We start from the raw sequence: 13,588 nt of genomic DNA, 5'->3' as shown, positions 1-13,588 counted from the left end.
CTCCCTCCCTCCCTCCCTCCCTCCATCCCTCCCTCCCTTCCTTCCTTCCCTCCCTCCCTCCCTCCCTCTATTAGATTGTGGTGAACTCCTGAAGGTCAAGGACTGACTTTTGACTCTTTGAAACCCCAGTCTTAGCCAGTGCCTGGCACATAGTAGGCTCTTAATAAATGTTGATTGATTGAGGGGCATAGTTCCAAATTGCTTTTTAGAATGACAGAACCATTCACAGCTCTACCAACAGTATGTAGTGTGCCTATTTTCCTAGAAACTGCCCCTTCCCCTCAACATTTATCTCTTTGGAATAGACTTGCTATAGATGAATGCATTCCCAAGTCAGCTTTTAGCACTATTAACACTTCCTTAGTGCAAGTTGGCTTCTAACTCTTTGAGCCTCTGAGCTGAAAAATGACATCATTTGAGAGATTAGGACCTTTCTATTCTCTATCTGTCTTTTTCAGAAAGAGCAGAATGAGATATAAGAAGCAGAAGTTGCTAAGAGAAAGATTTACTCTTTAATGTAAAGAAAAACTTGCTAACAACTATAGCTAGCCAAACATTGAATGGGCTACTTTGGGCAATGTTGGTATTTCCACATGACTCCTCTTCCAGTACAGAGTAATTGACCATTTATATGGGATATTGTAGAGTATATTCCTGCTTGCATAAGAGTTGGACCAGGTGAAGTGTGATATTTGTTAAAACCCTGGCATCATTTTATTCCTCATTACCCTCGGCCTGGACTCTTGTAATTAACTCCTATAAAGTCTTCCTGCCTCAACTTGCTCTTTCTCCAAAATTATCCTTCACATCTCTGTGTGAATTTTACTTAATTCTAAATTTTACTTAATTTTACTTAAGTCTAAATCGTTTCATAGTATTTTTCTGCTCACAATTCTTCTATCACTACTAAGTTACCTATTAAATAGAATTTATATTCCTTAGCCTGACATGCCAGAGCCCCTATAGTCTAGATATAGGTTACTTCTATCACAGCCTCATAGTATTCTCTCTCCTTCCATGTTCATGACAGTCAAACTGAGCTACCTGCTTTCTACCTAGGCGGCTTTTGTGGACACTGATCCTCATATCCAGAGTGCCCTTCCCCTGTTTTATTCAACTCAGTGAAAAAAATTTAGGCACCTGCTCTGTGCAGGGCATCATCCTCAATTTTAGGGGATGCAAAGACAGGCACGAGTTGTATGATCTAATGAAAAGGGGTTAATCAATAATACCACTGACAGGAGAGGATGGCACCAGCAGGGAAAGAGCTGTAGAAGGAGGGGTCAGCAGAAGGGTTTCCAGCAGAGCCTCATTCAAGTTTAGCCTGGCAGAGATGGGGGTCATTGGGGCTGGGGCTCCCATTCCTTGAGGAGGACAACCACCTTGGTCATGAAGAGGAAAGTGTGCTGGTCAGGAAAGAGAGGGAAGGGAGGAGGCCACTGGAAAACAGGAACAAATGTATGGAGGGAGTGGTGTAAGGCAGGTCTGAAAAAGAGGGCCATTACCCCAGGGTTAGGGGCTTAAACTTCAATCTGTCATCCTTGAAGTGACCAGAGCATTGCATTAGGAAGATTTAGTCACCCTGTTATGAACAATCACTGAGTACTTTTCCTTTTATCCATGTCATAGCCAGGGAAACCCTGAAAACGTTTTAACCAACTAATTTCATCACACCTATGAATGAGGAAGATTATTTTGACTTCTGGGTGGAGAATGAATTGGAGACAGGAAAAACTAGAAATTAGGAAACCAATTAGGCTGTTGTGATAAATCCCTTAAAAGGAGGGTTAGTGGTATCCACATGAGATGAGGCATGACACAATGGGAAAAATTACTAAATTTGGAATCATAACAATGTAAGCTTGAATTGTACCTTTGCTGCATATTCCCTTGATTGACCTGAGCAAGTTAGTTAGCTTCTCTGCACCTCACCTTGACTGTAAAATCAGGTTTTGCTAGATAAGTTCGGAAGTTCCCTCAGCTATAAATAGGAAGTGGAACGAAGAGGGGAAAATGTGCTGGGGGTTTTAGCATTAAGATCTGCATGTCTTATTAACTGATTGAATATCAGGGTGAGATGGAAAAGCTGAAAACACTAAGTGGTGTTTTATAAACATTTGCATATATTGGTTTTTATTGTTTATATTTATTTTTTCTATTTTAACATTTAATATACTTCTATATTATTTTATGTATAATATATAATTTCTATTTTAATGACTATAAATGCATCTGAAGCCACGTGTCATTTTCCATTTAAACTGAAAGATGCCCATCCCACTTAAAGTGTTTTTTCTTTCCCCTTGAAGATATTTTTAAATGTGTGGGCATCGTGAGAAGTTGTCCCTCTGTTTCGTGTTGAGTTTTATTTAGCTTAGGAGATACCAGTAGCCATTACTTGAGGACAGTGCAGTGCAAGCAACTCTCTATGCAACTGTATCTGCAACTGATTTGCTGTTTTGTTTCTCATAGCACAGGTGCAGCAGTGATTAGTGGCTCTCAGCATCCATCTTCATCATCGTCTGTCAATGATGTGTCTTCAATGTCAACAGATCCAACATTGGCCTCTGATACAGACAGCAGTCTAGAAACATCAGCTGGACCTCTGGGCTGCTGTAGATGACTATTTGGTCAGGGGTGGGAGGGTAGAGGGAGGGGGGTTGCAGGAGGGAGGGGGATTCATTTAGGTATTGATAGAACTACTTTGAAAACAATTCAGTGGTCCTATTTTTGAGTGTTTTGTTTTTTCCCCAAAAATGTAGGATTCATTTTTTAAAAAAATATCAAGTGCTGTAATTTAAAACTGTAAGTTGTTTTTAAAAATGCCACAAAATATATTGTGGTGTTTTTGTTTTTTTGCTGTAATTATCTGTATAATGTAAACCTAATAATTTTATCATGGTTTAAAATTTTTGCCTATTTGCTTTACCTTATGCTGCTGATTCATTTTTAACTGAATTTGTAAGCTTTGTTTTATCAAAGCAACTATTATGTGGTGACTTGCCTATATCATGAATTATTTAAGATTTTATAGTGGTTTTTTTATTAGAATTTATTCCAGATGTTTTGTTCATGACAATATCCTTCAGGGTTATGTGCTTGTCATTAGTTTATTCCCTGGAGAAAGAGGTAAGATATATCTCTGTAGCCAGTTATATTCAGGTATAACTACTGTAAATGATTAAACCTCCAATTCTTGCTATTTGCCCATCTTAATTTAGTCAAAACAATTAGTAGGAAATCCAACATAATTCCTTGTCAAAGTCACTTCATCTGAATGGCAGAATAATGCAAAGCATGTCTTTCTAAGATGCCATATATTCAGCCTACCCCCAAAATAATAATAATAAAAAAAGATACGGTGTATTCTGCAAAATTATGGCATGCTAAAAGCTTATGATCACATCAAGAGGATACTTCATGAATAATACATTTCAATGCAAATAAACATATGGTTTACTTCTACTAGCTATTAGCCTGTTTTTGTACACACAAAAGCTAATCTATCTTTCCAGGACACAGATTCCCAGAAATGTCCTGGAGTTCCTCTAAATAGATTTCATTTTCAGATAGCTTTGGCTCCTGACCATTTCTGATTTTCTATTACTTGGTATCAGAACCAGCTGAACACCTATTTTTGGTAGGGGAGGGAAGAGGGGAAACTCATTTCCTGGCCAGTTGTTTCTCTTCATTTAGATGTAGCATATTCATATTATCTACTAGCTGTTGGGATGTCCCAGAACCTACTTAGAAATCTGTAGGTAATGTATCATATGAGCAATACTGTTAATCTTAAAATAGTACTGCATAGCCATATATAGGATATCTTTTTCTAAGGCCTTGCTCCTTCATGTGAGTAGAGGAGGAATAAATGGTGGGTTCTTCTTTAGCCTGAGTCTTTAATTTTTGATAACTTAATTTTCAATAAAACACCTAATGCAGTTGCTAAGTAGTGTAAAATGGTGCTGCTCCTGAAAAATGTATGTTAATTGTTTACATTTTATATTTGCAAAATTATTTCTCTAGAACTGAACTTTTTCTTAGGTAAAGCAATCATTGAAAACTCATTTCAAATATGCACATTTTCAGTAACAAAATTTGACTGTTTTGATCACTTTCTGAAGGAAAAGGGATTTGTGTAGTGAGTTGAAATAGAAGAACAAACATTAAGTTTATGTTCTAGTTCATTTGAAATTTTTATTCTATTTTTTTAATTTATTTTTTTTAATAGCAGATTCCTAGGCAGAAGCCCAGGAGAATTAATGACCAGAATTAGGAAAGGAGCTCATTTTCAGTTTCTGGAAGTTCACTAGATGTTTGGTCATGTATTTATTTTGGGGGAATAACCTTTTGAGTAAGATCTTTTAGATCATTATTAGTACTCAATATTTTAAAATATAGCTTTAATTTAGCTTTTTAGTACGTTTTAAAAGATGAAATTATTGTTGATACATTAAAGCAGTTGTTGATGCATTAAAGCAGTGATTCCTACCATTCTTAGAATTGCGATACCCAACTGTCTTATTTCTTGACACTCTTAAAAGGGGCAACATGGCTGTGGTTTTTTTAATTAAAATTAATTGAAATTAATTTAATTTTGAGAATTGTGGGACACCTTTTGATTCATAAACCAAGACTGAGAATCAGTCTTCAAGTTTTTCATGTGATTGTGTTCTTTTGACTTTGACAGGTTAGTTTAACAGTTTCTTCATTTTCTTCTCTTAATAGGTTAGGTCACTATTGCACTTTAAAAGATGTACTTTCTAGATTTATCTGCCTGTAGAATTTCACAGTACTTTGGTTTTTGGTTTTTGCTTTTTTGATGATGGGCCATCAGAATAGAAAAGCAACAAAGTAAATATACTTACCTCCTACCAGCAAATTTTTGTTTTGTTTTGTAATTTGTTTTATTTTTATTATATTTCCCACTGACTCAAATTTTGGCAAGGAAAACTAAATGTTCTTGCTATCTATAACTTGTTAAAAGTGCCAGCTACCACTTCAAAAAACCAGCATTTGTCAGCTAAATTCAGAAAATAAGAACTCTTGTTCCATAAAGTGATCTAAAATATTCATCAACCTATATATTGATCATAAGGTTTAGTTTGGCTAAGTGTTGTCTGTGTCTGAGACTTATTTATAAGGCACAAATCTTAGCACTACTTAGCTCGATTTACATATTATAATAGTGAGGGTGTCTATGCACAAGTTCCCTTTTATGTTATTTTTTAAATTGTTCTGATCTTTAAGACATCTTAACTAAATCTGCATAGTTTTTTTAATGGAAGTCACAAATGAGATTGCCATCCATGGCTATTTATGTAAAGCAAGCTTGCATATTTTATAATTTTGATGTTTTTTCCAGGAGGAGCTTAAAATATGCCTATCAGCTTATGCTATGAATTATTAATGTTAATCCAGATGAGTTAGTCATATTTGTAAGCTGGAAGAGAGATCAGTATCTTAATGTTCCACTTCCATGCTGTGCTTTTACACTCTTAATTTTTATTAAGCATCAATTTAAAAATGATTTTCTTGTTGGGTCCTGTTTATTTGGACCACATATCCATGCCAATCATCTTTCTTCCGTTCTTTTTAGAAATCTTATATTGCCACATAATCTCAATCAATCTGGCTGTTTTGATGTTTGCTATTCCAAGCTGGGAAAGGCAAAGTAACATCCTCCTCAGGCTTTCTGGAAGAAACTGAAAGCTCTTTAAATAGAAATACCATGAAATTTGATTGTAATGATAAAAGCCTTACTTATTAAATCTTACTTTCTTTTCTGATTGATTCTCCAAATCCTGCAATATTGTCTAAGAAGAGGAAGCTAAAAAAGACATGACTTTTGTAGTGGAAATCATCAGACAAATGAAGCAATCTTCTGGGTTACCAAATAACTTGGTTCACCTTATAGGCCAGTTTCTGCTACACATATGAAGACAACTACTCAGTGTTGCCTAGACACACTTGTATTCCATTTTGATCTAAATCACATATAGTCCATTTTCAAGAATGCTACTGTAGTCTGTTCATGTGTATTGTTCTTTAGCGACACATTAGATAGTGGATGCATGAAGCCCCACAAACCCCTGTTAAGCTTCTACCAATAGTGGAAGGATTCAAATACCATCATTCTTTTGTCAGTAACTCTTTGGGTACTGCCTATATAAATCCTTTTATCTTTTAGTATATATATATATATATATATATATATTGTATTTTATGTTTGATCTTTAGGAGCCTTTTTTTTCTACTGAGATTTTCAGAATAAGTCTGGTTTTTTTTTGTTTTTGTCTTTTTTTTTTTTTCACTTAATGACAGCAAGTTGAAGAATTGAAGGGCACTGAAGCAGAGATGTATAGTATGGGGTAAGATTAGAAACCTCATGAGAAAAAAATTACTTAAAGCTGTTCTGGTTCACTTAATTGCTCTTAGTTAAGTGCTCTTAAGGAGAGTCTAGTAAGAGTAACACTTTACTAATTGTTTCTGGTATAATTTCCTCTCCATTTACTGAAACTTGTGATAAGTAGACCTGTGGATTAGCTTTGCACAATGTTTCCACTTCCACAATGGCTTACAAATTAAACTAGGTTTTTATTGAACTACCTCACACTAATTTTCTATGCTTTCCTGAGTAAACTGTTGCCCTTACTATTAGACCTTTGCTGAATGTGAACTGTAAGTGTGTTTTTCTAATTCCTTTATGGCCAATGTTGAGATGATACCAGTAAGTATGTAAAATGTATCATTTGCATAAGTAAGAAGCATTCACATGTAAATCCTTTCTTTGTATTTCCTGGAAAGTTGTGTTAGATGTGATTGGTGAATTGATTATTGTCTGTTTTTGTAAGTAAAGATCTAGTCCTATCAGTCATTCTTTACATTTTACAAAAGGAATAAATCTTAGTAAATTTTACGAACAGATGAATTACTTTTGTAGGCCCAATATTTGGTATATTTTTGGGAAGCTTTTAATCTTTTAGCCTGACAGTAAAGTTGAGCAAATGAGCTGTGTACCTGGAATGTGACCTCTATTTTCTCAAAGCAGATTATCCTGTTACAGGGGGTGGGTCTAAAACCTCACAATTTCAGAATTTTAAATCACATTTGCTTTTCTACCCACATAACCCCATTCCTTTTTCAGTCGTTGCTCTCTGTATTCTAGTTCTACATCCTCTCTCCCTTAGACAAAAAACAAATGTGGCACTTTGTGGGGAATGCTGAGATGATTATTGTGGTTTTAATCACCCATACCATAGGTCATTAAACACGTACCACTGGAATGTAAACAATGTTAACTAGTATGTCAATTGGTTATAATATTTTAAATAAAAAAGAAAAAAGTTGTATGACAAGTATGAAATTAAGAGTTGTTTCATTGAAAAACAAGTTCTGTTTTTAAAATTGTAGTAAATAGTAGGTTTGTTTTAGTAAGTGTAGACAGTAGTGTTAGAATATGATGCCTACTAAAACTCAGCTTGGGAGAATAATAGAGGATTCCTGGCACCTTGGAGGCAGATACTGGCAAGGGTTCTTGGGGGTGGATGTTTTGGGGATATGTAGAATCTAGTAAAGCACTGGTACTCTCAGTGTTCTACAGAAAGACACCTTGGTTTTGGGCCCTTAACCCACTGTCAGGGATCTGTTATAACATTATTGTATTCATTATTTTATTGAAATTAAATCTTTAATGTATAAAATAATCCTCTGGAAAATATTCCTGTTGCTTTCAGAAAAAAGAAAGCTGATGTAAAACTTGATATTTGTTTTCTATTTTTTATTACATGTAATTGTTCTGTACTTGCCTCTACAGATTATTCTCCCTTGGGAGAGGATTTGGTTTCTAAATGATCTGCATGCACTGCCTCTTAGGCCATCGCTGGTCACCATGTAAAACGAGAGTTTTTTTTTTTAAACTAGTTTCTTCCTTTTAGGAATAACCAGTCCTCAAAGTCTTCTTGGTTGTCTTAGTTCTCTAAAAATGGCATATTGTTAAACAGTGAACATGGCATATTGGTAGAGAAGCTTGCCTCAGACACGTACAGCTGTATGAGAGTAGGCAAATCAAGTAATAAATGTCATCTGTTCTCAGGTAACTCAGACATACTGAAAATCAACTATGCTGGTAGAGGGATTTTCCACACATTCCTCCAATTGAACTCACAGAACTGGACCAAAACAACTACCATATTCCCTTGGAATTGTGGAAACCAGATTAAACCTTTTACTTTTTGGTATGTGACTTTAATTGGCATCTCTGAAATACTCACACTTGACCTCATTTGTTTAAGTTTTTAAAATCTTAAGCTGTTGTTGTATTTTACTTAACTAACTGGAGATCCTAGGTAATAGTCTGATTATGTAGCCCCAGTACTCATTTCAGAAATTTAAAGCAGATGTTTACATAATACAGTGATTTGTGGTTAAGTTGGTGTCATAACTACAGCAAAGGGAAGGGAATAACTTGTGCTTTCTAATTCATTTATCTCCTTGGCATTGGTATTCTCTTGAAATTATTTCTGTTGGGATCTATCACAAAAGATTATAGGCACTAATTTCAAAGAGGAGTGGTGGCATGTATGCTAAGCAATATACAATATGCATATTATCTTTTTATATTCTTTTCAGTGATTATAAGTTATAGATCAGTGCTTCTTACAGACTTTACAAGATACTGATATTAATGAGAAAATGGCATTTATACCTTACATGTATCTAGAATTTACTTCCTTGATTGAACCAATATGCATATTTCTCATTTGAGCCTTCTTTTTCAGGTTCCTTACAGCAAGCTAAATGAAAAAATGTGTTAATATGATTTTCATTTGATTAAAAAAATTTTTCAAAGCATCATTGAACCAAGCTAATAGTTTGAAAACAAAGCAGTTTCCCTCCATTATCCTTTAGCTGATATACTTTTTAAAATAACTTTCCAAATAAATAATCAAATAAAATTGTAGTCACAATAAATTCATTTTTATAGGAGAAAAAAGTGGGAATGTAGCTATTTATCCTTTTTTTTATAGAAACTAACCCTGTCATTTTTTAAAAATCTTAAGTCTAGCAAGAATGAGACAGTCTATCACTTAAGTTGTCTAGCTCCAGAAAGCATTGGATCATTGGATTCAAAATTGCAATTTGAAATTATAGTAATTTGTGTGGGAAATGAGCTCTTAAAATTTTTTTGTAAGGTTGCAAACTTGTATTCATCTCTCTGTTCCCCTATCACATATGAATCAGAAACTGTATGGTAACACATACCTTTGATCACTGTTATGCCAATAATATTTTATCCCTAGAATTGAAGTCAGAGTTAGCCCAAACCCTAAATTCCTAATATCAGCTGATACTTTTAAATAGCAACGTAATGCAGTAAACTCTTTAGATTTGATGTGGGGGGGTTGGGGGGTGGGGGGAAACAAAAAACTTCAAAGCAGATAGAGTGGGATTGACTGTCTTGGGAGATTCATTGGCTTTCCTTTCATTGTAGTTGCTAAAGCAAATGCTAGATGACCTACTTGTACTACAAATGTGTTATCGTGGGAATTCTCTTTTGTAGGAAAATATGTATTATCTACATGTGTGTTTAGGAAAAGATGTATTTATAATTGAATATACATCCAAATGATGGACTTGGCTATCAAGGTTCCTTCCAACTGAAATACTATGATTCAGTAATCTAATTTAATCTTGGCTTCAGTTTCCTCATCTGTAAAATAGGATTTATATCATTATGTACAATGGGATTTTTATAAGGAAGGTGTCCAATAAATCTTAAAATACTTTATAAATGTGAATTGTTAATAAGCAAATGGATTCCAGTCCATATGTTTATTCATTATCTAAGAGTGCTTGGTTGAATTATCCCCACCTTTCTTAATTTAATTTTTTTTTTCTTACCATTGATGCAGGAATGACAGTTGTAATTTTTTAAAAGTACTTTTTAAAAACACAAGATAATTGTTTATTCTGTGTTTTGGTTGCCAGACTTTCTAGATCTAGCAAAGGAGCCAGGAGGACCTATGCCATCTATGAGAATGATGGAGTGGCTAAAGCAATGGTCACCATATTTATGGAGGAAAGTGGAAAAAAATTCTTCGGTTTTTCTTAAATGCAATTGTGGCTACTTTTACCCAGCATATAACGAACACTATATAACTTACTTTCTAATTATATCTCTTTTTAATATTCCACGTGCCATAGGAACAAGGAACAAATCTCATCTTGGACATAGAAACTTTTGGGGGCCTCAGTTCCACTTTCTAAAGCATTGAGGTTGGACTTATCTGGCCTTTAAAGGTCCTTCCAGCTCTAGAATTTTATGATTCTGTTTCCTTTGGTGAGAAAACTAATGCCAAACTCAACTTAGAGACTTAAGAGTTGCCGGTGGTACTTGAGGGTTAAGTGGACCATGGATCAATTCAAAGAAATCCATAAACTAGGATGGGCTGAAAAAACTGCAGCACACACACACGTGCTCATGCACAAGCATGCACAGGTGTGTGTGTGTGTGCACGTGTGCTCATGTGCTGTTCAGACTGCAAAGGAATCCATCTCTCTCTCTCTCTCTCTCTCTCTCTCTCTCTCTCTCTCTCTCTCTCTCTCTCTCTCTTTTTCTCTCTCTCACACACACAAACACACAGTATTAAGGATGTTTGTTCCATAGAATTACAGATTTAGAGCCACAAAAGGCCGTGGATCATCACTTGCAAACCTCTCGTTTTGCATAGAAGCAAACAAACTTAGAGAAATCAAATGACTTTTTCAAATGGATCCGATTCCATTTGCTTTCTCAGGTGATTGGGATTAGAACCCCTTTGCTGGTTTATCTATGAAACTGTTGTCAGTGTTTTTCCTTAAAATGGCCCCAGAAGTGTGCTAAGGGGCCTTCCTTGCTTTCTTCTAATAGCTTAAGGATGCTGAAGTAATAAACTCTCCAACCATCTCCATCTCCAACCATTTCTTACCCAATGACCAGCTGATCTTTTTTGATCATTCATCCTCACCTCCATGACATCCTTTACTCCAATTCTTCAAAGTTCTGTAAGTGCTTTATATCGTAGACTGCATCTAACTTCTCTCCCTTCTACAGACCTCCCTTGCCTTCTATGATACTCATTTTTAATTCTTAAGAGACTGTTCAATAATACCCAGCCATACTACATCACTGGTATAATATTGGTATAATAAAAAAAAAAACACCAAGTGTTTATTCAGCATTTTCTGTTTTCCTGGTGCTGTGTTATATACACTGAAGATGCAAAGATTAATAAACGAGACTTTCTGGGAGAAGTTCAGAGTTTTTATAAGAGATTGGTAAATTACCAAAGGTGATACAATACTTTCCTCCCATTTGATTCTGTTATCTTTATAGTCAGAGATGAACAAGCTATAGGTTGTATAACTAAACATAATATACTTTGAACAGTGGATATTCTTCATCCACTTGATTTTTCCAGTGTGGAAGTATGTGTAAAACTGAGTGGTTATAGATCTTTCCGGAAGTTCTGCAATATCTAGGAGGTTATCATTTGTGAAAAAGAGTATTTGGAGAACCTCATTACAGTTAGGAAATCCCCTTTCAACTCAGACTCCTAACTAGATCTCCTCCATGATAATACTGAACACCTTTGACAAGCGTACACATTCCTGTTTTATGCCTCACCTGAGATAATTGTCAAACAAGGTTATCTTTTGAGAAATCTTCAGTAATTGATTTTTGAGTGGATGAGAACTTGAGGTTCTTTGAGATGTATTTTGCTCTACTTAATCAAATGTTTGTTTTTTAAGTCAACAATAAGTATAGTAGGATCTTACAATTTTTATATATTCAGGTCCTTTTTGATGGTGAAGATACAATATTCTGGAAATATCACTTACAAAGCCTGCCTATCCCATACTAATCACTCTCAAAGAAGATTCCCCGTAGTGTATATAGGTGATTCTCATCAAAAAATATATGATGGGGGGGGGGGGTTCTGGGTTAAGATGGCGGCAGAGTAAGAAGCAGCTCTTAACCTCTCCTGACCAAAACACACAAAACTCCTCAAGGGGACATAAAAACAAGTCCAGACGAACGGAGGAACCCCACAATAGGGCACAGCGTGGAAGGTACGTGGAATCGAGGCATTTCCATGCTATAAAGGGGTGAAACAGCTCTGACTAAATCACAGGCTGAGCAACCACCCCACCCCCACCCCCTTCACACACAACACCTATAGCACCGAAGCCAGCTAAAAAGAAATAGAGCAAGTTTGGGGCACCCATCGAGTCATTGGCAGCTCTGGGGCCTGTTCCTGAGAGCAGCAAGATTTAGGACCCCAAAAAGCTAACGAACGCACACAAAATTTGAGCGTGGGAGCAGGGCGCCGAGAGCAGACGCAGGGCGCAGAGTGCGGGCTCAGGGTGCAGAACTCCGGCCCAGAGCGCAGGCACGGGCGAAGGCGTGGGTGGAGGCAGACACAGCCAGGAACTAAAGCTCTGAAACCCTGAGTGGGGAACCAGTGCAGACGGATATACAACTGTGGAAGCAGTGCCCTGAGACTTGTAAAGAAACCTCCAGCAGAGGATCAAGCAAGGGGGTCCACCAGGGGGCTTGACCACTGACAGACCCTGAGTGCGAGGATAAACCTGAGAAGCTGCTGGGCTAATGATGGCTACCCAGCCTCAGGAAGTTCAGAAGAGAAAGATTAACAACAAGAAAAAGAAGTCTTTAACACTCGACAACTTTTACACAGAAAAAATCCAGACAACTGAGCAAACAAAGGAGGAGAACAAACAAGCATCCGGACCCTCCTCAAATAAGGAAAACTCCTCACAAGCTATGGAAGAGTTCAAAACTGAGATTTTGAGGAAAATGGAAGAGATCTGGCAAGAAAATAACTGTTTAAAAGGTAGAATCTTGCAATTGGAAAGTGAGGCTCAGAAACCAAATGAACTGATAAGCAAATTGAACACCAGAAATGACCAGATTGAAAAAGAATACCAGAAATGACCAGATTGAAAAAGAATACCAGAAGATTATGGCCGAAAACCAGAAGATTATTGCCGAAAACCAGAAGATTATAGTGGAAAATCAAAAGATCATAGCCGAAAACCAAAAGATTATAGCCGAAAATCAATCCCTAAAGGCTAGACTTGAGCAATTAGAAGCTAATGATCTCTCAAGACAACAAGAACAAATAAAACAAAGTCAAAAGACTGAAAAAATAGAAGGAAACATGAAATATCTCAATGAGAGAGTGACAGACCAAGAAAACCGGTCTAGAAGAGACAATTTGAGAATAATTGGTCTTCCAGAAAAAACAGAAATTAATAGAAACCTGGACTCCATACTAACAAAAATAATCCAGCAAAATTGCCCTGAAGTCCTACAACAAGAGGGCAATATAGACATTGAAAGGATTCATAGAACACCTGCAACATTCAATCCAGATAAGAAAACACCCAGAAATATAATTGCCAAATTCAAGAGTTTCCAAGCAAAAGAAAAAATCTTACAAGAAGCCAGAAAGAGAAAATTCAAATATCAAGGAGCACCAATCAGGATCACAGAGGATCTGGCAGCCTCCACGCTAAAAGATCG

General features: G+C 36.1%; 1 protein-coding gene across 1 annotated transcript in view; it reads left to right on the top strand.

Annotated features, from left to right (window-relative positions):
- The window catches only part of MAPK8 (mitogen-activated protein kinase 8), a 120,363-nt gene extending 117,740 nt beyond the window's left edge, over nucleotides 1–2,623 (top strand). The window contains exon 13 of the mRNA XM_044665780.1: nucleotides 2,478–2,623. Coding sequence (XP_044521715.1) covers nucleotides 2,478–2,623 — 146 coding nt within the window. The remainder of the gene's footprint in view (nucleotides 1–2,477) is intronic.
- Nucleotides 2,624–13,588: the final 10,965 nt, after the last annotated feature.

This window comes from Gracilinanus agilis, chromosome 2 (assembly GCF_016433145.1).
Source record: "Gracilinanus agilis isolate LMUSP501 chromosome 2, AgileGrace, whole genome shotgun sequence".
In the NCBI taxonomy this organism is placed as follows: domain Eukaryota; kingdom Metazoa; phylum Chordata; class Mammalia; order Didelphimorphia; family Didelphidae; genus Gracilinanus; species Gracilinanus agilis.
This window is presented reverse-complemented; position numbering and strand designations above follow the sequence as displayed.